The sequence below is a fragment of the Callospermophilus lateralis genome (genome assembly GCF_048772815.1).
Source record: "Callospermophilus lateralis isolate mCalLat2 chromosome 11 unlocalized genomic scaffold, mCalLat2.hap1 SUPER_11_unloc_3, whole genome shotgun sequence".
Taxonomy (NCBI): domain Eukaryota; kingdom Metazoa; phylum Chordata; class Mammalia; order Rodentia; family Sciuridae; genus Callospermophilus; species Callospermophilus lateralis.
The window spans coordinates 4,291,614-4,317,058 of record NW_027510155.1 but is presented as its reverse complement, the minus strand read 5'-3'; the positions used below and the strand labels follow the sequence as shown (position 1 = coordinate 4,317,058).

General features: G+C 36.8%; 2 protein-coding genes across 2 annotated transcripts in view; both read left to right on the top strand.

Moving 5' to 3' along the window:
- The first annotated feature begins 2,336 nt into the window (after positions 1-2,336).
- LOC143385831 (A-kinase anchor protein 13-like) lies at positions 2,337-22,334 on the top strand. Its single transcript, XM_076841338.1, is given in 8 exon segments — positions 2,337-2,462; positions 4,491-4,604; positions 14,880-15,095; positions 18,633-18,770; positions 18,772-20,099; positions 20,101-20,618; positions 20,621-21,634; positions 22,219-22,334. Coding segments are annotated over 8 exon segments (3,570 nt in total).
- Positions 22,335-22,387: 53 nt separating this feature from the next.
- Positions 22,388-25,445, top strand: part of LOC143385830 (A-kinase anchor protein 9-like) — a 108,014-nt gene continuing 104,956 nt past the window's right edge. Inside the window, 2 exon segments of the mRNA XM_077107906.1 lie at positions 22,388-22,612; positions 25,191-25,324. Coding sequence (XP_076964021.1) covers positions 22,534-22,612; positions 25,191-25,324 — 213 coding nt within the window. The 5' untranslated portion in view covers positions 22,388-22,533.

Sequence of the window (25,445 nt, the reverse complement as noted above, 5' to 3'; positions counted from 1 at the left end):
ATCTCTATCTCCTGATAAAGATGCTTAACTTCTTCTTTTATCTGTTTTTGTAATTCGTTCTCAATGTGTTCTTTCGCTGCTTGAATTTGCTGTCTCATATCCTCTTTAAGGTTCCATTCCATCTGTCTAAGTTATTCCTTGAGTTCTTTGTATGACCATTTTTCTGATGAATCTATATCCTGGATATTTAGGCCTTCCTGCATTGTTTGTATTCCTTTCCTTCCTTGCTTTTTCATATTGCTTCTTGTTCTGTTTGACTACTGAGTTGCTGATTACTCCTATAAATTTATTTGCTGCTTGGGAGGAAAGGTATTATAGGGGGAGGGAATAAGTTACCAAAGAGAATGAGAGTAAGCACGCAGAATTCAAGGAAGGGGGAATATGAGAATTGAAAAGAAATGCAAAGACAGAAGAAAAGAAGAGAGAGAGAAAGGAAACAGAAAATTAAAAAGAATTAAAAAGAAATCATAATCGCAATAATAAAAATGAAAATTAGTATTAAAAATAAAATAAAATGAATTAAAAAAATTTGGGGAAAACAACAACAACAAAAACAAAACAAAACCAATAAAAAAAAAAAAAAGAAAAAATTTTTAATACATGCAGTCTTAGAGTTCGATTCACTATTCTTCCAGTAGGTGGAGCTGTGCCCACCGGGCCACGCTTGTTCACAGCGCCGAGCCGGCAGGGGGGAGGGGGTGGTCGTTTGCAGCGCCGAACCGCCTCTGCGCTAGTCTGGCTGGGGCCCAAGCAGGCTGTGGCCGTTTGTAAGTACGCTGCAAAGTGTGGGCAGTGGGAGTTCGGTGTTGGCCGGCGGGATCCTCGCTGCTGAGATTCACTGGCTGAGATTCACTCGTCTGGGACAAAGTGACCCCTCTAATAGACTTACTAATTCCCGGCAGGTCTCCTTTCAGCGGAATTTTGCTAGAAGTCCCTCAGCAGGACGCATGCAGGTGAATTAATGGGCCTCTCTGCTACCGTAACTGCGGAGGCATTGAAAGTGCTGCCTCCTTGCCGGCAGCCATGTTGGGTCCCCCTGGGGTGTTAATTTCTAAACAAACAATTCATAAAAAACTTAACACCAAAAACAGCAACTACAACAAAACACAAAACTACCCATCAATAAATCGGCAAACTAAAAAGACACTTCCAAAAAGAATATGAACAGTCAACAAATGTATCATAAAAGTGTTCAACATTTCTAGCAGGTGTTGAATTAGAGAACTGCAAATTAAAGCAATGCTGAAATTATCAAGAATATAAGCAAAAATAAACATTGGCGAGGAAGTTGGGAAAAGGGTACACTCACTCAGACATTGCTGGTGGGACAGAAATTGGTGCAACCATTGTGGTAAACAGTATAGAGATTCCTCAAAACACAGAATGGAATCATCTTTTGATCCAGATATCCCACTCCTCAGTATATATCCAAAGAATTTAAAATCAGCATTCTATAGTGATGCAGCCACATCAATGTTTATGTATAGAAGTACAATTCACAATAGCTAAACTATGGGGCCAACCTAGGTGCCCTTCAACAGATGAATGGATGAAGAAAATCTCTCTCTCTGACATTTCCTCTGCTGTGCTGTTAATGGAGACAGTTCTTGAAGCATTTTGGGTTGTTTGGGATTGTTTGTTCCCTTTTTTATATTTTTTTGTGTGTCTACCCATTTATCAGTATGAATCTGAAGTGGCAGAGTTTTCTACCCCATGAATTTACAGTGTCTCTCTAGGTTTTCAGTACCTCACAGATTAGGGGAAGGAAAATAATGTCAACAACCTATGCAAACAACATACAGCATTAAACTAAATACTTAGTTTCTACTGTGACTTCTACAATGTTAATTAGCACAAGAAACAAATAGTATGGTTAGCAGTTGCCACCAGGAAGAACAGCAAGTTATGTATTATGTGTGGCATAAAAACCAAAGAAGTGACTATGACTATGACTTCCGTAGCATTAATAATTGCTACATCATTAGTGATGGGAGCAGGCATTATATGAACCAATTAGTGCTAAAAGATGTTAAGAATAGAGTTCAGTGCAAGGGAAGAATTTTAGGTAGGTATAAAAGAATTTGAAGTTTCAAAAGGTGAACAGGGAAAATGCAAAAGAGATATAGGATGTGACGGTTATGAGGGAGGAGGAGAGAAAATAGAAGTAAAACCTTAAAGGGAAAGTGAAAGAGCATGATCAAATTTGGCTATTTGCAAGAGCAGTAGAAACAAGGGAAACAGACAAGTGAAAAATAATACAAAATGAAACCAAAATATACTAATCAAAACCCCTAACCCTCAAAAGACAGAGCAAGGAAAATGGCTACCTTCAAGAAATGATAGATAGGAGAAAAAAGAAACAGGTCCCAGACATCACCAGTAAGGTCACAGAAAGTCTCTCAGAAAGATGTGAAAAGGAAATCCTCCAATTAGAAAAGGAATATAAAGTCTTAGAATTCAAGGTGAGAAATCTAAGTTAAAAAAAATTACAATTAGAAATTTAAGTAATCCCTCCCCTTTGAAGATCCAGTTGGTTAAATACACTCAATTGCTGTGGCCCATTATAGTGCAAAAGTAGCCATGTGCAAATGAATAAGCACTTAATAAATAAAATTTAATAAAATATTCATATAAACAAAACTATGAACACTGAAATTCAAATTTATATAATTTTTATATTAAAGGTTTCATTTGATTTTTGTTTTTTGTGGGCCATTTAAAATGTGAAAACCTTCCTTGTGAGCCCTACAAAAACAAGTGGGAGGCAATATATGGCCCATGGATCATTTTTTTCCAACTTGTGTGGAAAAGGAATGAAACTTTTGAACTTTGGTTTGCATTTTTTCAGGATATAATGATATTTCAATGCCTTGAGAAATTGATTCTTCTTTTGTGCTGTAAACATTTTAATTTGTTGTGTCATGCAAATGATATTAAACATTTTACAAGCTTGAGCTTTTCACAACTGTTTCCAAGAGGAGAACTTACATGTAAGAGAGTATAATTCTGTCAACTGATCTAAGTTAGTGATAATTCTGTTTTACTATACTCCTTGTGTTAGGATACTTTTGGAACTCTTCAGTAATCATGTCAATAACTAAATTTGAGGCATCATAAGTTACAGCTTATTTATGATTGTGGTTTATTCTGACTTCTTACATGTTGTGTTTTTACAAATTTGAACTCTTAAGAGATCCCAGCACTTTGGGAAATAGTTTGAACTCTGTTTTCTGAATTGACCTACTGGAGCACATCTATTAATAGACTCGGTCCTATGTTTGACTTTATAGATTTTTCTGAGGCTTAATGAGATCTGACCACAGGGTGGCATGTTTCTCTTACAAACTTCATTGTTAAAATGGGAAGGAAAGGGGTTTTAATTAATGAAAAGTCTTTCCTCTAATTTTGGTGTTTAAATGACCCGGTTTTCTCTAAATTGTTTTTTTCCCCCTGTAGTTCATTATGAAGATTTGCATAATATTAAATTACAGTGCCTTAAACCTTGATGCTTTAAAATCTCCTTACCTTGTGGTTACAACACAAATTATGTAATGTTTATAATTGAGAGAATAGTGATTAGAACTGTTTTTCATAGAATATATTGGATTTAGCCATTGACCCCAGGTTTAAAAATCAGTCTATAAAAACTGCTAAAAGAATATAACGAAAGTATCTTGCCTTTTAGTTGTGAAGGCATGGGCATAAGTTATTGGCATAAGATTTTTATCTGATTTCAGAGTCTTCATGGAGGGATGAATGAAAAAGAGCTTGCATGCCAGATGGTCAGGAGACACAAAATAGTTAGAAAAGTGACCTTTTATTCTGTTAGATTAAGGTGAGAGCTGAATCTCTTCCAAAAGTTTTCATACATGAGCTATAAGGAGAGAAGGATCATCTCTGTGTAGTTTTTAAGGGAAGTGAGTTTAGTGGAGCTAATTAAAGTCTTTGTAGGTGGGACTTCAGTGCAGATTTACCTGGAGTCTAGGCACATGCTCTTTGTATGCTGGTATTTCCAGTTGGGTTCATTATTCGTTGGAGAATGTGTGGACCTGGTGATGATCCTTGAGGTGTAGAGTTTAGAGAATTATTTCTGAAACTAGAAAATGGGCCAAAAGTATTCTGTGAGGGTATCACTATTTAATATACCACTCCATCTTCTTTGTCTAATTTTTTTTAATCTCATTTCGAACCTACATACCAAGTAAATACACTGCTAATAATTTACATGTTTATCTAATCACCTCCACCAAAATGTAAGCTCAAAGAAGTTAGAGATCTTATTTTCAGGCTCATTTTGTATTCCAATGCCTAAATATTGCCTGGCAGGTAAGTGCTTAGTATGTGTTTGTTGTTATAACCTACCAGAATTGGGGTATAGTTTCACAGTTGAGATGATATATGTAATTTTCCTTAACTACAATATTTTATGAAGATAGGCTTCTAAGAGGAGCTTTGCTAACGCAAATTTGCTATATCTTTTCCTTTCCTAGGGTGATTGTGTTGTTACAGTACTGCTTGCTGAAGAGGACAAAGTTGAAGATGATGTAGTTTTTTACCTGGTATTTTCGGGTTCTACCCTCCATCACTGTACAAGTACCCGGAAGGTCAGTTTTGATACTTTGGAGACCATTGCTCCTGGTAAATATTTGGAATCTTTTTTAGCCTTTACTAGTTCTTGAATATTTTTGTTCTATGTTCTTTACTATAGAGTAATATTAAGAGTGAACCAGAGTGATTCAGATTTTTAAATACATAGGTGCTCTATTTTGTTAATCTTGTTTGTTCCAAAGAAGTGTGAACCTAATTAGAAATAAATGAAATAAAGTGTTATTATTTGAAAAATAAAAATCAGGATCAGCAAAAATATTAATTTATTGTAATGTTGAAATTTTGGAAATACTAAAACGTGGTAGAAGATATGAATTCTCATGGGCATACAGATTTTATTCTGAATTTCATGGTGGTAAAACTAAAAAATAAAACACAAGCAGTTATGCATTTCTCATATCTAGGATGAAAAAACCTGCAAAACTTTTTATGAAGCCAAATTTGCCCCAAATTCATAAGTTATGGTTCATTGTGGAATGAAAGCTTAATCACTATTGTATTTTTAAATTTAATAGAATTAAAAGATGTTTACTTAATAAAAATTTTTATGAAGTTATGAGGACAATGCTACTTCTAACAGAAAGGGGTGATCCGGTAATGCTTATCTCTTGGCCTGTTCTAGCCTTTGAAGATATATTGATTTGTATTTGGAGATGAGCTTCTATCCTCAGTTGACCTTGCTTTAAAGTTAACAATAAACCAGTTTTCATCAGAATTCAGAAGAGTGTATAGTTAGAGGGAACCTCTAAAAATGCCAACAGCTTAACTATTACCATCTAGAGAATGATTAGACTGTCAATCTTTTTTATGAGTTCCACTTTGTTGGTGTAGGTGTTGTAAGGTTAATTTGTTTGTGAAGCACTTTGAATATCTGTTTTTTGCCAGTATTGGATCAGGTTGCCCATTTTCATTCCAGTGACATTTCATATAAATTATCTTTATGTCTGATACCTACCAAATTCTGAAAATTATGCCACAATTAAGAACTAAGATTATGACTACTGAAAGTTTTATTTACCTTCTTGCATTGCAAAAGTTATTTTGAAAAATATGCGATATAAGATTTGAGACAGGAATTTTTCTCCCAAACTGTTAGGGATAAGAAATAAAAAATAGTGGTCAGCATAGATACTGATTCCCCGCCCCCCAGGAGTATTAGGTATTTTTTTATAATTTAGACTGCCAGTCATCTTGTTTACTGCGATGTGTATTATATTGGAAAAGGTATATCTGGAACTTGAGGTCTGCTGTCTAGCAGGTACCATTCATTACCATTGCTAAAAATGTATTATATGTTGGTGATAGGGAGAAACTGGGTAGAATCAGTCTGTGACTGGGCTCTTAGAAAGGAATGGAGGTAATTTTTATTAACTAATTATTTCTGAATTAGAAAAACTTTAAAGTTAAAGGTGTGTGTCTTTATATGTATATATGTGTACATATGTACCTAGAAAGGAGCATCTTAATTAGATAGTAGAATAATATGAGTAGTTAGGGAAGGGCAAGTAGGACAGGGATACAATCCTGGGTTTTAGCCATGATAATAATAAACCTCAGCAGAGTCCAGTACTTTGATGGAGAGGGATGTGCTTGGAATCTTCCTTAGAAGGGTCCTTAAATTAGGAAGGTAGCAGGCGATTACTTTTCTTGGAAACATAAACCAACTGAACTTATAATGACAGCTGGGGTTCTAAATTTATTCTAGATCCTTGTAGCATTTTTTCCAGGATAACTTTCTGAACTTTAGTTTCCATTTCTTCCCTTGACTTTGGTTCTGATACCTCTTTATATGTCTCAGTACCCCCCTTTCCAAACCACACTCCTCTTGAGTGTCCATTTGTACCTGCTGACTGTGGGTACCCTGCACTGCCATCCCAAGCCAATCAAAATGAGTATTGTGTACTCTCCTCTGCAGAATAGAGTTTTTGTCTGAATCAACAGAAATTATTCCTGACCCATTCACTTCTTCAGGCCTGTAGTAATGCCATCTCTTTCATTTTCTACTTATCAGTGTTCTTCTTATCCCCTTCCCACATTCTCTATCATTCTTGCCAGCCATGCCCCCCCATTCCCTTGAATATTCTGCTACCTACCCACATTCAGTCAGGTAGCTTAATCACAACAGATGTGAAGAAAAGATTAGAGTCCTTGAAGACTCTACTTGTGGAAGGCCAGGGAACTCTTTAGCATGTGAGCCTCTGCTGATTAATATTTGATATTTGATTTGTAAGGATATCAGCGAGACCCCTAGTTGGTGCACTAGAAGCCAACTATTTAAGCAAAGGAGATTGACAACTGAATCTTTCTGCTCTAGTCATCATGTATAAGTTTTCTGTGTTCTTTTCAGCTACTGATATTTGGAATAATTTGGTAATTTGTTGTGAAAGGATAGAGATAAGTGCGTTTTGGGGGTTAACTTAGTTTTCCCTCCCTTTTGTCTCTTTGCTTCTTCCCACTTGTTTGGTTTTCCTTTTCTTTCTTTCTTTTTCTGGGGATTAAACCCAGGAGCTCATACCCAGCCCTTTTTATTTTGAGACAGGGTCTAAGTTACCCTTCTAGGCTTGCAGGCCTCCTGCATCAACTTCTGAGTAGCTGGGATTTACAGGTGTGCATCTCCATGGATGGCTTCAGTTTTTAATTTCTTGTTTAATCATGGAATTAATTTTTTAGGCTAGAATTAAACTGCCTTAAATCTGCTTTTGTACTTCTTAAACTTGTGCCTTCCCTTGCTCCATGTTCTTGCTCATCACGTCTCATTGAGGCTTCTTGTCTACCTTATAACAATATACAACTGCCTTCTCTCAGAATTCCATGTTCCCCTTTCCTGCTTTATGTTTTTTCATTGTACTTATCAACTTCTAACACATAATATATTTAGCTTATTTATTTTATTTTCTGCCTGCTTCTACTAAGGTTTAGTTAGGTTTATGAGGGGAATAATTTTCTTTCTTTCAGTGGTACGCGCTAAGAAGGCTTCTTCTAGGAATTCCTGCCGCTTGATGGGATAACGTTTCTGCTGTGTTGTAATCATTCTAGTTCTCAGAAGCTGATCCTTTGGAAAGGTGAATGTACATATATATATCCCCCTTCTCCCTAATTTTGGGGAGAGGGGCAGAAATGATTCTCAAATTAAACACTTAGCTTGGAGCAGAAGTCTGTGTCCTCTTTCTGAAGCTAACTGATAATTTCTTTGCATCAGTTAAGCTGTATTGATAGCCTCAGGTTTTCTGTATACTGAGGGCAGTGTCAGTGTCAGATTAATCAAGATTCTTCATGGAAAGTCTACACAATAGTGTGTGCATTGTAGTTACTGGATAAATGTACGATGTCTTTTTGCTGCAGCTGCTTCTAATCAGGATGTCTCTCTCTATCCTTCTGCAAGGATTAGACTTGCAATTCCTAATTATTTGGGCTGATTGTGTATGAAAAGAAAAAGAACTTTGTGCCTTATTCTTGTTTTTTTACATCATGCTTCATCCACATTGCTGGCTCTAATTTTTTAGTTCTCTGGTATGTTTTACTGAAGTGTTTACTGTTAGTGTTTTGAAATGTTTTAGTTTCTAAAACCCGGTGATTGATTGACCTTCAAAAGACAGCTACTTCTTGATTTTCATCTGTAAACTTTTATCAAATATTGTCTGAAAATAGGTTGAAATACTAGACATTCTAAGTTTTCTTCTAAAACAAAACTTTGAATCCAGATATTACAATTATATCCCCAATGTATGTTTTCTAACTTTTTTATGTTTTCTAATAAGAACTTTCCATTTGAATAGAGACTGTAGAGAAGTGGTAAAGGTTTTTTTTTTTTTTGTAATTCTTAATTTTTTTTTATAGTTGTAGATGGACAGAATGTCTTCATTTTGTTTATTTTTATGTGGTGCTAAAGATCAAGCCCAGTGCCTCAAACATGCTAGGCAGACACTCTGCCACTGAGCTACAGCCCCAACCCCGGTAAAAGCATTTTTAAAGTAACCCTTTCTTGCTTGCCTACCATAGATGGCTCTAGATGTGATTCAGTCCCCGCCCCCCCCCCTAAAAAAGTATGGTAAAAGTAGTAACATATTTAGGGACAGGTGAGTAGAGACATGAACTTCCTACTTTTTTTGCATTTGAATTATTTGAATTGAAGCATACTACTTATATAATATATAGTGATTTTTAATAAATTTTGAACACTGAAAAGAATACTTTCTTTTTTTGAAAATAAATGCTTCATTGCATTAATTAACACTAGACACAGACTGAATTTTATAATAAAATATTATTTCCAAAATACTTGTGAGATGGCTGGTTCAAGAATATAATTTGCTATGAAATACAGCTTAAAATGGAAAAACATTTCTAATAATAAAAGACGTTAATTTTGTAATTAAAGAAAACATAAAACACCTGTTATTGTCTCCAAATAGTAAACGGATCCAACCTTAAATCACACTTTATTTAATTAATGATTTTCCTCTCAAGATGAAGCTAAGGTAGTTTTTTTTGAAGCCAGTATAGGATTGGTAAATAGTGTAAAGAAATCTGAGTATCCTTAGAAGGTAATTCTTAGGGGGAATATAGAGTACTATTTTATTATATTCACTTTTATCCATGAAACTGAATTTAGACAAAGCATTGATTTCAAATGCAAAATGGAGCAGGATTTTTAGTTGATTCTCCACACTGTTTTGTCAAACATGCTGGTATAGAATGTTTTATAAAATGAAATCTTTTTTCACCTTGTCAATTACTTTTAGAATTCACAGCAAGCATTCTTGTTTGACAGAAAAACTTCAAACCTTCATTGACCCCAAAATTAGACTCAACACTTCCATATTTTTCTTTCTCTTTCAAAAGGGAAGGTACTATACAAAGAAATTTGTCATGAAAAGGAAAAACAAAAACATTTATAACAATCAGAAGTCTTCTGGATTTAATGAAAAATTGCAGCCTAGATCTCAACAACTGGACCTATAGTTAGTTATAGCATGATGTGTTTTTTATTTCATGTGAACCAAGATTCTTTTTCTAGCAGCGGATGTGCAGAGATAACCAAATTAGATAACATATTTAAAAATAAGTTGTAAGTTTTTAATTGGCCCAATCAGAGAATTCTGATTTCTTCTCCACTATCAAAGCAATCATTTATTTTTTGCTGGACATTTTATAAGAGTCTCCCTATTCTGAACTACTACTGTAAGGCTACTGGACAGCTCTGAGTTTATATTTTAAAATACTTAAATTGTTATCTTTAAGTTTGTCAATACATGTAGTGCTTGTACTGCAAAAACAACAACAAACCTGAGAACTGCTCAGGAAAGATATCTGTTTTCTACTGTCCTAGTTATAATGTTATGAAGAAGTTATACATTTTATCACTTTGGAACTGTGAACATGGAACTGGAATATTGGGGCATGCATTACAACAGGATTGATATCCCCCAGGGAGTATAAATTTAATCTTGGGGCTACAAAAATATAATCTTACTCTTTACATATAAAATAAAGATAGACATAATACAAATATGTGTATATCAATGGTATTAAAATTTCATGAGGTGTGAAGTGGAGAAAAATGTCTAAAAAGGCTACTTGGAGGGATAATAATGAAAAAAAATGGTTGAGAAGTCTGCCTTAGAGGTATGTAGGATGGAATATAGAAGATCACATTTTTACCATTAATTAGCTCCTTCCTTTTCCAAAATGCACATGATGCAATTCCTTCCCATGCTTGCTTCCCCCAACCCCCCACTCCCTGCTCAAATACTCCTGTGCATACAGAGATGTTTTGAAAATATACCAAATTTGTACATCTGCAAATAGAACACCAAAAACTAGCAGTGGGTACATACTTTTTCATGCAATCCCAGTTTCTGAAAGAGTGTGGCTCTGAAGAATGAACATTTTCTTTAACTCTGTTATATCTACTTGAAAGATAGAAAAGACTAGATTTTTAAATACTTTGATGCCAAACTGAGTAGTAAAGACATTATTTTATATTTTCCACCTCTGACTACTAATTTCTTAGAAGATGACATCTGTGTGAGACTGGGCTTGTCTGGCCGAGCAAACACTTTCAGGGTTCTTCTTTGGATAACTGGTAAAACAAAGTCCCAATTGTTTCATTCTGAAAAGAGAGGGCCCGGATGGGATATGTTCCACTTTTAGCTTAATAGGAAATGAAGTAATTCTTGGGCCGTGCTTTAGTTTTGTGTATCTGTAGCAGTGTTTTGTTTCCATGGATGCAGATGCTCCTTATAGTGATAAGAAGCCTGCAGGACAGCTCTCTCCTGAACACACACCTCTGACTTAGGAATTTAGGAAAGAAGTGGATTAAATTATTCTAAGAGGACCTTTGCTTTACATTGCTGCTCCTCACCTACGTGCTTCTTGTATTTTTGTTTATTTTTCTCCTTTCCTTTATTTTTTCAGTTCTACTGTTGTGCCAAAGGCATCAATTGGCTCCAAAGCTTTGTTGGGCCACGGTGATTGAGAAGATCTTCTTAAAGTTTTAGGGATCCGTTTTTCTTGAGTTCCCCAAACAGGAACATTTTAATAGGTAATAGTAACACCAGTTTTAGATGCCTGCTTTATATCCAGTGCTTTGTGCATGGCTGCTTTTCATATTTGTAACAATCCTTGGGTTGGTGGTATTCTCATTTTAGGTATAAAGGAACAGGCTTCAGGGTTGAACAGCTTTCTCATGATAACCAAAGCAGTTTGGGGTTCAAACCTAATATTGTTTGACTCTTCAGTCAATAGTCAGTATTCTTCAGGATCCCTTTCAGTTCACTCATCTGGGAACAGGTCTCTTCTACCTCAGAAATCTGTGAACAGGCTTGATAGTAGGATAAATTTAGAAAGGATTTTAAAAGATGAAAATATTAGGTGGTCTGGGGATTGAATGTGTGTGTGTGCTTAGTAGTACATGTATGCTCATCTCTTACTGCTGTTTTGGCAGAATTTGTTAGCAGGTGGTCCATCAAATTTAAATTATGATCATTAATGTTTGGGTCTTTAACAATTTATCTTTCTTCATCAACTCTCTTAATTCCTTTAGGGCTACTTCCTTCATGAGTTCAATAAAAATTTCCAAACTTCCTTTAAAAAAAAAGTACTGTGGTTTTTTTTTCCTTATTAACAGGAAATCGAGTGGAAGGAAAAACACCATGGAACTAGCAAAAATCTTGCTACTCTTCTTTAGTGTTTTTATAAAAGAAGTTAAATTGTATTTATTATATCAAATTAGATATGAGTTTTCCATTGGATGTCTTTATAGTGTAGCTGTAGAGATTGTTAATACCCTGTATTCATCATGTAAAAAGGCAGCCATAAGACTAATAGTCACCAATAAATAGTCATGCCTCTAGAGCTAATTTACAGTAGTAAAAAGTTTTATGTATGCTTATGTAGTGACTTTAGTTTTCTTAGGTTTACATTATAAAACTTTTAATGTAAAAAATTCTGATTTCTTTCCCTATATGCTTTATCCAAAAGTTTATACAAATTAAAAACTAATCTTTAGATCCTCTTGAGCCTAATAGAAAATATCAGTATGAGACAGTAGCCCGTCAACCTTGTGTAACATTAGGTTGAGAAAGTTTGTTCTTGATCAGTAGTAACTCTTCCAGTTACTCTTCAATGAAGAGTTGTCCATCAAACCCTCAGTTCTCTGCTCTTCTGTTAACCCACAGTTTTTTTTTTTTTAAATAAGCCTGTAATAGACCAAACAAACTTCAGATTTATGGCATGTTTAACTTACAGTGATTTAAGTTCTCCTTCAGATTGTTAAGTTCATCTGACAGGAAAATATTAGGCTAACAATTGGATGACATCTGTTTCATGGTCTTTTAGTGACCTAAAAGACCATGAAACAACTCAGCTTAATTGAGTTTACAGAGAAATTGTCTCTTTCTCATTTGGTGTAGCTGGTTTATTTATTTATTTATTTATTTTTTGAGCCATTCCATTGAACTTTTAAGGATCTAACTTATAGGTAGGTACTTTTTATTAGAGGTCATTTTACCCAAAGTAGAGTAACTTGACAAATTCATAAATATATAAAATACATAAATAAATACATAAAACATTCAGCACAGTATATGCCAGTCTTATTTTAAGCAACTATTAGGTACCCTGTTTTGGGAGATGGGAGAACTAGGCACAGGGGTGCTTTACCACTGTGGTACATTCGCAGCCCTTTCTTATGTTTTATTTAGAGACAGGGTCTCCTATGTTTCATAGGACTCTGCTAAATTGCTGAGGCTGGCTATGAACTCTCACTCTTCTTCTACCTCAGCCTCCAGATCTGCTGGAATTACAGGCATGTGCCACTGCACCTGGTTTAGGCAGTCATTCTAAAGTATGGAAATTGCAGTAGTGTTCTTTGCAATAGCCTTCATTGTTACCCTGAAGGGCATGCTTTTATACTTTTTAAAAAGGCATTTCACTCCACCACACTTTTAAAATTTCACTTGTTCTCAAGTTGAGTTATTAATGACAGGTATGATTTATGAGGTAAAATAGTTTCTGGAGAGACAATTGAATTACTTGTGTCTCTGTCTTGAATTTTTAATTTCTTTCATTTCAAAACATGACATTGATGTCAAATATAACCTTTCTTTTCCCCCATAATCTCTTAAGATACACTACCAGTGTGTACTGTTTGCTTAGGTGAAATATGAGGAACCCCAAAACACCAGTGTTATAAGAAAAGAAAAAATAAGGAACATTTCAGATAAGGAGGGAAGGATTAATAGCATAATCTGATTGTTGTACCTAATATTTGAGCTACTAGGTATCTACTCAAAATGATGTTTGAGAACTGTTTTCAGTATTTTTAAAGCTTTAAGAAGAAACAGGATTTTCTGATAAATACAGAAAACAAGATGAACAAGGAAGGAAGGCATACTAGGAACTATTTTTAAATGGATGAAAGCAGGAGGAGTAATAGGCAACATCATTTTTTTATTTCTCCATGCCAAATAGTAAAGTCATAGTTCTTTGTATTCTAATTCTTGAAAATCCCTTTGTGTGCATTATGTAGTGAAGACCCAAAGAAATTAAGAGACTTGTATAACATCCTGTAGCTAGGAAATAACAACCCTGAAGTTTGAATACAGAAATCTCCAACTCTGTCATTACACCTTATATCAAACTAACAAAAATGGACAGTGACACCAAGGATCAGAACTTTAGAAATTTTTATACTTCTGTTGAACATCGAAAAGGCTGCTTAACACTTGAAATGTGTGCCAAAATACTGTAATTGGGAATATGAGGTTGTATGGTGTACCATTGTCTGCTTTCATTGCTGGTTTATCTTGTGCCCTGAAATTCCTTCTTCTGCTGTGAAAAACACAATAGACATTTTGGGTTGTATTTCATGCAAGCATTATGAGTGTGTCTTATAGAAGCAAGGGTAGAATTAGAGGTACTGTTGCCCTTACAAAACAAATTCACTTGCCTTGATCCAAACAACTGACTTTTAATAGTGGAACTATATAGAGACTTCATGCTTTGAGGCCCGTGCCAGAAATGCTTTGTTATATGCCTGTACCCTTGTCAATTTTATTTGTATATATGTTTGTAATGAAATGAATTCAGCACAGTTGTTTGTTTATTGTTGTTTATTTTTAGTGGTGCTGTGAATTGAACCCAGGGCCTTATACATACTAGGCAAGCAATCTACCAATGAGCTACACCCCAGCCCTGTTTCTTCTTTAAATTAAAAATAAATTAATGATTCAAAACAGAATCTTATAATTATATTAATAAGGATAATATAAGGCATTTTATAGTTTTCTCTGTGGAATTGACTTCAAGAAGTTTGAGGGTGTTTCCTCCACTCATTACAAACGTTAAAGTACCATTAAAGGGGTTGTAGCAACTGGGTATTTCTTCCCACATAATCTGTAATTAGTGTAAGGTATAATCTATTAAAGAGCAATTTTTAATAAATCTTGCTACTATTGGAAACCAGGCTAAAGCCATCTTTCTTAACACATTCTTATTATTTGGTTGTTAGCATAATATTAACTATTTTAAGATCCTAAACTTCTCTTTAAGAATATCTTTAGGGAGGAATCCTGTGGTTTCCATTTGTCCAATTTGTAACCTCTTATGAGGAGGAAAGAGAAATTTGTTATATTCCTGTATTATTGGGGAGCTGTATAAACCAAAATTTTGCTATAGAGCCTTCCTTAATAACAGTCAGGTTAGAAATATGATGTGATATTTGCCAGGTTAAACCTACACCTGGGAGATTGTGTTTATATATTAACCAGAGTTTACTTGCTTGCAGGGAGAATGCTAGAGAGCCAGACTCCTGGAGCAGTTTATCCTATGAAATCCCTTATGGAGATTGTTCTGTGAGGCATCATCGAGAATTGGACATCTATACATTGACCTCTGAGTCTGAATCACATCATGAACCTCCGTTTATTGTAGAGACTTGCTCTGGACATATTTTTAAACTTATGAACATCCAACAGCAACTGATGGTAAGGAAGGTTTTCATTTGCAGGTTTATGTATGCTCCTGTGTGTGTCCCTGCCTATCCCAGTGAAGCTTGCTGTTAAAACATAAAATGCTTCCACCAAAGCCATGAAACCTGTAAAGCAACGTTTGTGGCATTAGATGATATCACTTAAGATACAGAATTAGCATTAGGGTTGTAGCAGTAAGGGGCTGAGTGTTTTAAATTGACTTTTGCCAGATTTATAAACACACATTGTAGATGTAGAAGTAAACAACAACTAGAACTAATTTTTCCTGGCATAAAAGGAAATTTGTCTGTGTTTGGTTTAATTTTATAGAACTAAATGAGGGAAAACAGTTTCTGAGATTGTCGCTAAAGAACACGAACCCAGTTTGCTCATCAGTGAAGCCTTTTCCCAGCTGTTTTAGTGAGTAATTGTAGTATTGCTATATTTAAATTGATAGTTACATGGTTAAAAAGATCACTAAAAAAAATTTTTAAATTTTATAATCTATTCAGTCCTTCAAGATAAAGTTGTTACCAGACATAAAAACATTACAGACTCCCTGGTAGCATTTATTATGAGTAGTATAGACGTCATATGGGTACATTTCTCTTGACCACAACATTTGAAAGACTAAGTTTAATTTTCCATGTTGTTTATTTTAGAGCTGATTGGATTTGGATACAGTTTGTTAATAATTTCATTTAAGGTCATTTGGGTTCAGTTCAATGGCAGAAGCTTCTTTGAGAGCAGACATGATTTCTGAGACCAGCAGGCTAAAAGATTCCATAGTAGGGTTGTATAATGTGCCTGCCTCTGTCTTTTTGAATTGTTTGTTCCAAAGCACTAATTTTATTTTCCTTTGAAGAGACTACTAGAAAATCAGTTTTTCCCCCCTTAGAACTCTTCTTACTAGGTGAATGATTGTCCACTTGAAAATAGCAACTAATAGATGTCAAAGCTACCAGAAAGGTATGGTTGGCAGAAAATATGAGCAGTTAAAATTGTGGAGAATGCATGTATTAGGAGCTTCCAAAATTCTTCAGGTAACATTACTTATTTCTGCAGATCTCTATTTTGTAATGTTTATTAAATGTTGTGACCTGATTTCATAGATTTTAGGAGACTGTTGCTTTCAGTCTGAATGGTATCAAGTTAATTTTGAATACTCTTAAATGTAGCCTGCAAGCTTTTAGTGAAAATCCTTTTTTTTTTCTTTTGTGGTGTTTTCTAATAGAGATACTTTAATGAGGATGACACATTTTACTCTTTTATATGTAAATTTTTACAGTAGACTCAGGAATTAGGAAGAGTCTATGATATAGTGTGCAGCATATTTACTGAATGACTAGATGATTGAGAGGACATATGACAGTAGATATGCATGAGATCATTGTAGTTGTTCAAATAATAACAAATGATAACAAATCACATATTTTAAAATTATTTTAATGTATCATGCAAATAGTATTCCTATAACAATTGCTGAAGTCAGGATATAAATTTACTAAAGACTCCTGTGTAATTTTTTCCCCTCCATTTTTCCTAAGACTGGTCTGTATACACATGGGAGTTTTACATAATTATAACAGATTAAGGTATATAATTTTCCCCCACATTGTATTGTAAATGTTATTTTCTGCTTATACTGTGGTCTTCATAGTTAACATTTATATAATTGTGTAGTATTCCTTCCATCAGGGTGATGAACCATGATTATCTTAACCATTCCTTTGTGGGTTCTACTGCTTACATTAAAAAAATACTTTAAAGTTGCAAAAATAGTTTTGAGATTACTTGTAATATCTCAAGTCCTAGTACCCTCTGAGAGTAATTAAGTTAGACATTAGTGCTGTATGTTCTCATATAAGTCAGTATTGACATCAAAATGTCAAAGAATACCTACCATGCCACTTTTTTGTTTTCTTAATTCTCCTGGAATTTGAACCCAGGGCCCCATGCATGCTAGGCAATCGTTCTTCCCCTGAGCTGTATCCTCAGTCATGTCACTGCTCTTGACATTATGAACCAATATGTAAAAAAGTTAAACTAGATTGGTTGGGCTTCTTTGGGAGATTAAAGGATTCTTTGTAACTCATCAGTGAGTGTTTAGGATACATAGGCATCTGATTGCATCTTGTGGTTAAAAACAGTTTATGAAACTGGTTAGGATTTATTTATACTTGAATATATGAGACAGGATTAAAGTAGACACTTCCCCTTTAATGAATATATTAAAAAGCATCTTTTGAAGGTGCTCACAGTGCTTTTTAAAACTCTTTTATTTGTTCTAATTAGTTATATATAACAGTAGAATGCATTTTGACACATTGTACACAAATGGAGCACAAATTCTCATTCCTCTGGCTATACATGTACTGATACAGAGTCACGTCAGTAGTATAGGCCAGTGGTATAGTCATGCGTGTATATAGGGTAATAATGTTGTCTCTTTCCACCATCTGTCCCACCCTCATACCCCTCCCTTTTCCTCCCTCACTCCCCTCTGCCCAATCCAAAGTTCCCTCATTCTTTTCTTATCCCCCCCCACCAATTGTGGATCAGTATCTGCTTATGAGAGAAAACATTTGCCCTTTGCTTTTTTTGGGTTTGGCTTATTTCATTTAGCATGATATTCTCCAGCTCCATCTATTTACCTGCAAATGCTATAATTTCATTCTTCTTTAAGGCTGTGTAATATTCCATATCACATATTCTTTATCCATTCATCCCATGAAGGGCATCTATGTTGGTTCCATAGCTTAGCTATTGTGAATTGAGCTGCTACATTGATGTGGCTGTGTCACTGCAGTATGCTAATTTAAAGTTCTTTGATTATATGCCAACGAATGGGATAACTGGGTCAAATGGTGGTTTCATTCCAAGTTTTCTGAGGCATCTCCATACTGCTTTCTATAGTGGTGCACCAATTTGCAGTCCCACCAGCAATATATGAGTGTACCTTTCCCCTCATATCCTCATTAACACTTACTGTTGATTGTATTCTTAATAATTTCCATTCTGACTGGAGTGAGATGAAATCTTAGAGTAGTTTTGATTTGCATTTCTCTAATTGCTAGAGATGGTGAACATTTTTCCATGTTTGTTGGTAGATTGTATTTCTTCTTGGCTCACAGTGCTTTTTTAAAACAAGATTTTTGAGCCTTAGTTTTAATCGACTTTCTAGCATATTTTTCTATATAGAAAAGAATCAGTGAGTATTTCCTAAGTCATTTTTTACACACCAGTGGAGAGAGGAAAATAATAGCTGAAATGAGAGATAATTAGGGCTGGGGTTGTGGCTCAGCGATAGAGCACTCGCCTGGCACATGGGAGGCCCTGGGTTCGATCCTCAGCACAACATAAAAAAAAATAAAGATATTAAAAAAAAGAGAGAGAGATAATTAATTTGTATTTGCTTAGATCACCGTATCATGTGACCTTGGAAGGGCCAAGAGGGCAGTGAGTTATGTTTAGTAGAGTTGGGTTTATAAGTATCAGTGACATCTTCTCTCGAACAGCTTTTTTAAAAAGTTATCTTTGATTTCCTCCTAGAAAACAAACCTCAAGCAGATGGACAATCTTACGCCCTTAATGATGACAGCACAGGATCCTTCCAGTGTGCCCAGTGTCCCAGAGACAGATGGCCAGTTCCTTCTCAGTCCACCTGAGCCAGCAGCTTTCTCCTCCTCCTAAAGAGACTGTGAGCACTGTATGCTGCCAGGGGAGCCCTGTTGGACCGATTGAGAATTCCTGTGATTTTTCAAGTGTAGTTGAGGGAGAGAAGACAGACCAATCTTACAGTAAAAAAAATAAAGGCGTGGCAAGAAAAGGGGAAGAGGTGGAGCCGGCACCTATTATGGACTCTGGAACTGTGTCCAATCAAGACAGCTACATTCAGAGCATGCCTGACTGTAGAGTAAAGGGCACAGCTGGCCTGCTATCCTGTGGAAACCAAAATGAAGAAACTGGAACAAAGTCTTGTAGAATGGGCACAGACGAGGAGTCTTTGAGCATTGGAGGCAGTGTGCTGCAGGGTGATGTGGTCACAGAGTTAGGCACAGCCCAGCATTTCTCAGGGGGTGAACTAGCAGACAGTTCAACAACAGAAAGCAGCGCCTCACAAGGTGCAGGGGAAGTGGAACATAGCCTCATGAACATAGCTCCTGCCACCCAGAATAATATGCCTCAAGCAGTAGAAAGTATACAGGAAAGATTTGAGAAGTCGAATATCAACACAACTGGAGCCACTGACGTACCAGTCATAAGTGAGCCTGTGGATAAAATCAGTGTTCCAAACTGTGTCTTTGCCACAAGTGCCCCGAGTAGTGACAGACCTGAGTCTTCATTTGGATTTAGTCTTGGAGAAACCCCCATTGAAAAAACAGCAGAAACTGAAACTTCTGGAAATTGTGAGGAAAGTGCTGATGCTCTAGATCAGAATTCTCTGATAATCCCAACTGCTACAAATAACAAGATTTTAGATGAATTAGAGCCGAGCACTTCCTTAGCAGACAGATGTGAAGCAGTGTTACCTTTGGATTTAATCTTTTCTGAGATAGAAAAAGATGTAATGCCAAACCAGGGATCAGAAATGAATTCATCTCATACTCAAAGCCAAAACAGAAAACTACTGGCTTATTGTGCCACTGGAGATGATAAACTCTGCTCTGACTCAGAATGTCAATAGAACACAGTGACTTCTAGTGGTGAATTGATTGCAAAACATTGCAGTGACTTGGTTAGACCTGAAAACACCATGAAAGGGCAACCCAGAACACAAGACCCATCCACTGCCATCTGCCTTGAAGACCAACAAGTAAATACAATCACTTCAGAATGTGTAGATTTGTGTCCTCTCAAAGTTTTGAATAAAAAAGGTCAGGGAAAAGATTCAAAACTAGATACGCTTTTAACAAATGTTCTTGAGGTAGTTTCACCTCTGTATCCAATTGTGCCTAAAACTGAGAAAGAACTGGTTCCAGACCAGGCGGTGCCATCTGACAGCACTTTCTCTCTGGCAGCCTGGCAGTGAATCAGTAATCAAAGATGACGCACTTTCTCTTGTCCCCTCCCAGAAAGAAAAGGGAACAGCAACTCCTGAACCACACAGGGCTTCAGCTTGTAGAGATGGCCTGGCTGGAGGAGATTTGAATGATCCTGATGAACAGTTGCCAGGAGACAGGGCAGTAGGCCTGTTCTTGCCCTCTGCTGCTGTGGAGCTTCAGCTAAGCATGGGGAATACCAGCCCCGGAAGACATGATGGGGAGCTTGAAGGTCCTGGCCCCTCATCAGCTCCTGAAGTTCTGACCAACTCTTCTCTACTGAGTGTGGGTAAGGCCACTTTGACTTCTGATTCAGTTTTTATTGAAGAAGGCAAAAATCTGGTGGTTCCAGAAAGCTCTCTAGTGCAGAGACAAGATGACAAGGACAAAGCAGTGCCTTGTTCCTCCATTAAGGGAGACAAGCTTTCTTCAGGAACATTTCAGGAAGAGCAGAGAACACTACCTCCCAGACAAGAGACTCCAGAATTCTGTGAAAACCTATGTTGGTGGCCTGTGCTGAGGACAAAGCACTTCTGCCCAGCAGTTCACTGGGCACACCCTCTGCTTGTCTTAAGACAGAAACTAAACATAACAAGGAAGTGGCCCTACAAGTCTCCCTGGTTACTGAAGGTGGGGCTGCACAGAGCCTGGTGCCACCAGGAGCAAATCTGGCTACAGACTCAAGGCAAGAAGCCTTGAATGCAGAACAGAACAGCTCACCTCTGTTGTCTGGTTTGCTGCCAGATGAATCTGAGGCTCTTGACTGCACTCCACCTTTCACTCTGGATGTGGGAGTTGATAATACTGAATCCCAGGGAAAAACCAGTGTTCATGAGTTGAGTGGAAATGTGATGGTGGATGTTGCAATGGTTAATGCTCTCCGAGGTACTGCTGGGCCCAGAAGAAAGGACAGATCACCCAACATGCAAAACATCCCAATTTCAGAAGTTTTATTGAGCCAGGAGAAGAATGTGATCCAGAGTTTGCCAGGAGATTTACCAAACAAAGGTATGACTGGACTACAGGGAGCTACAAACCTGGGAATGGTACCTCCTGATTGGAAGACAGGGAAGCAGGAGAGACCAGACCATGGCTATTCTATGGGTGACTCCAAAGAGTCACAAATGGATGATGGAGCACTGCAGCTTATTGCTAAGGAGCTCCCCACACAGACAGGGCTCTCAGATCTCAATGACAAGGCTCTCACTGGCATGAGAGAAGTCACACAAATCTTGGCTCCAGGCAGGGAAAGGAGTGATCGCATGGTCTCTGTTGAAGCTGCACATGTCCCTGAGGGAGCAGACTTGCTAGAGGCGACTGCCTGCCGTATAGTGGAAGCTGTCATTGAAGGAGTCAAAGCCTCAGGAGTGCTGATTCCTGAGGGGGGAATCAGTCAGTTATCACCATCTGGTCCTGATCTGGGCCCTAGGACAGAACAGCTGACTGGGAACCCTGCAGGATGTTTTGCTGGAAGGGAGGAGCCAGAGATTGGTCAGCCCGAGCTGGCAACAGGTAAGCAAAGCAAAATACAAAATTAATATTTCAAGAAGCAGATTTCCTTAGAGTCTCTTGGACATGCTGTTTGAAGATCTTTCTTGCTCATTGAGTAGATTGCCAAGTGAATAGACACCACCATCAAGAGACGCATGTCGTCTTGGGGTTGGACAGATTTTGCTTCCTGTATTATAGACTCACAGCTTGATTACTTAAGCCTGTAAGTGCTCTGTCACACTGGAGCAGTTGCAACTTTCCAAACTGGAAGATGGTGCCTAGATCACAAGTACTGTAAAAAGATGAAGGAATTTAGCAGATGTTTTTATTCACACGGCCTAGTTCTTTTCTTTGGAACCATAGAAAACAGTGCTGTAAAGGATGTGTTTTATTTACAAGCCTGAAACTCTTCCTCTTTATCATTCTGTCTGTATTCTGAGAAAATTTAGAGTCAGGGTAGTTTTATGAACAGCTGTAAATAAGTATCATTTAAAACCCAGCACCCAAAATGGTGGTATGAGGTCAGTGGTTTGACTGAGGAGACTCCCTCCTTTTCCTGCCTGAGGAATAAAACTCCAGTTCCATTGCTTATTACTTCTGAGCAGAGTCTGAGAATTCAGGACCCTGCACAGCGCAGAGGATAGGATGCAGGATTTCCGCCCAAGCCCAGTCTGCTGAGCTGCTGTCACCAGGCAGACCTTGTGTCTGCTTATCTTGGTGAAGCAGCTGCACCGAGCAGATTGCTCATACAGCAGCCTGTTCCATCTATGGGTAACCACGTCCAGAGACAGCAAAGAGAAACCACTGTTGCTCAGTGGAAATAAACTATCTGAATAAAACTTCTTATTGGGGGTTGAGACTGAAGCTGAAACTGGAGTCTGTCTTGGTCTTGACTTCTGAAGTCTTTAAAGGTCAGTTGGATGCACATTCTTATACTACCATCTGCTACCATCGATAGACAGAAGACCTATCTCCATGCCTGCCCCTATGCTTTTGTAGGTAAGAGATAGCTTGTTTATCTTTATTATTTGATTGTTTTTGTTCTGTTTTTTCCCCTTTTTCAATTTTGACAAGCTTTTATAGTATAGTTTGTGTTAGGAGTATGGGGTGTGGTGTGGTGAGAAACGGAGCAAAAACAGTTGATTAAGAAGAAGTGCAATTTAAACACAATTGTTAATTTCCCTGGTAAAGAACTTTTAGCCATTTTGCACCCTCCACCCTGTCCCAGCTGGGGGATTTAAGTAATCGGAAGTAGAATTTTTGGTGACTAAAGGTTTTTAGATTTATTAATGCTTTAAATTATTAGTGATAGAAATTTGTTGATTGCTGTCTCAGAATTTAAATGAGAAGGTCTCTACTGTTTTAAATAAGGCACAACAACAAGTCTATTTTCGAGCTCCTGGCAGGTTGGCATTTCAGAAGAATGGGAGTGGCTGTAATTTGATGCCTGGCTATGTTCATTTAATTTGGGTGCTGTGTCCTTGGCCACATGGGTGGAATTATTTCTTCTTCTGACTCCATGGTCAGAATTTAACCTGAACAACTTTGTACTATGTAGGGTTTGTGTCTGTAGTGCTCTACGAGAAAAGGTGAAAATGGAGAATTTCAAACTTTAATAGTACATAAGTGTAGTGAATACACTAGGAAGTGTTTTAAGATTGTAAACTCTTTAAGAAGGAAGAAAGCACAAATCAAAATTTAATAAATAAATAAAAGGAAATTAAAAAGGAAAGAAAATAGGAAATTTCAACAGTGTATGTGGTCTTGGGGTTGGTGTATTTTATGTATGTGAATTATTTGTCCTGTTTCCAAAAGGTGTCTTCATAGGTTTACTGTTCTCATGATCTCAAACTACAGGGAAAAGTATCCAGTGATAAAGAAATCAGTGACTTCTTCAGAAACTAGGGCTGGGAAAAGTCCCTGGTCACAATACCCTAAGAAAAAGCACCTGAGTCTGATCTCAGAGCCAAAGGGTATTTCCTAGGAAATTTTCATTTCACTTGTAAATTTAACTATGTAGTTTTACCAGAGAGGAAACATTGGTTTAGCTGCCGATTTGGAAAGAGCCAGATAGAATAAAGGGGATGTGATCTCTCACCCATCAAAAGCATTGATTGCAGTGCTTAGGAAGTTGGTGATGCATGACTGAACCATGCCAGTCCCACAGAGTTACCAATACCCCACATCTCTGTAATCACTGTTTACCATTGGAACTGGTTGCTATGTGCCAAGATACATATTTTCTGTTTTGGGGTATAGGAAAGTAAGGTTGTGCCAAGAATACCATCCCCAGATGAATAAAAAAAAATCAACACCTATTCCTCCAATTACTCTCACTTAGAAATATTTTGATAAAGGGGTATTTCTAAAGGCATTGCTCAGTGAGATTTTTTTTTAACTTTATAGTTTATAAAACTTAGATTTTGATACTCTGGGCAAAGAAACTTCTTAATCCATTTTTAAGTTTGTAGTAAGATTATATAATTATAAAGGCAAGGACAGAAAAAAGGAGATTTATAAATGTTCATTTATAGGAATCTAACCTTCCCAAATCAAAAGAGAACTTTGGACATGTTGCATGTACTTCTAGAATAAAATCCTAATTAGTATAATTTATTCTTTGGCAAAAGAAACAAGCTTTGTGTTTTTTGGTATTTGTAGGGAGCATTTTTATTTGTCAGAGTAGTGGTATCATGAGATCAATGAAGACCACAGCACATTTTTCACGTGAAAATGAGATGACAGTTCTGTTTGCATTTAGAATACTGAGACAAATTTGTTCAGTCATTTTTCCCTTTATACAAGTGTCAGAAGCCCAGATTTACCTCCAGCATCATTTTTATCACTTCCTTCCTGTATTTGTTTGGCCAAGTAACAAAAGCATCACTGTTCAGTCTGTTGGTGTGACCAGCAAGAAGACAACTACATAATACTAGAGAAAACATGTATAAAGGTTTTTTCTTAATAAAATGAATTGCTGGTCTTTTTTTTTTTTTAATATTTTGATTTTGGAGAAAATAAAGAGTTAAAATTAAAAGTAATTTTCTGGATTAGTTCAGTTTTAGTTATTACAGTGATAGGGTGGATCGGGAGTGTGTGTAGTACAGGTTTAGAATAAGTCAGACTTGTTCCAGAGGGTTTGTCTCATTCTCAGTACAAATCCCTCTTACTATTTTAAAAAAATATATTTTTGGTATGGTCAGAATGGACTATTTATAGCTGTTAATCTGTTCCCTTACGGTTTATGAATTGACTTTTCCACATGGAAGTCAGCACCATACTCACAGATTTGTCATGAAAAGTCAGGGGTGAAATGGACATTCAGTAGACACTGAACCAGCTCTTGCCTTAGCTCCAAACCCATACAAAGGCTAGAGAAAACCACACAACCATGTGATAAGAGTAGCTCACTCAGCATGGGGTCAGAGTGACACCAGCTCCTGACAGCAAAAGAATACTTTTCCATTTAAGGCAAAACAAACAAAACATGAAACCTGGAGCTTGTTGTGTAAATAGTAAGTCCCAAGAATGATTTTTTTCAAATGCACTCACTTTGTAACCCTCCTTTTCTCTTCAGAAATGCCAGACAGGAAAGCTGAAGATGAAGTGGATTTTCTAGGTAAGACCAGAGCTAGTTCAGTGTCTGAAGAGGTGGCTGTAGGGAATGGAGCTACCACACCTAGGATGAAACAAGGCCCAAAGACCCAGGTGGTAAGTGGCATCAGTAAGTGTATAAGCACAGTGTATGTTTATTAGTTTGGTCTTCTGTGTCTGATTTATGGCTGTGGTTTTTGTTTGGGGCATAGGGGCACAACAGTATCCCTGCCCCCTT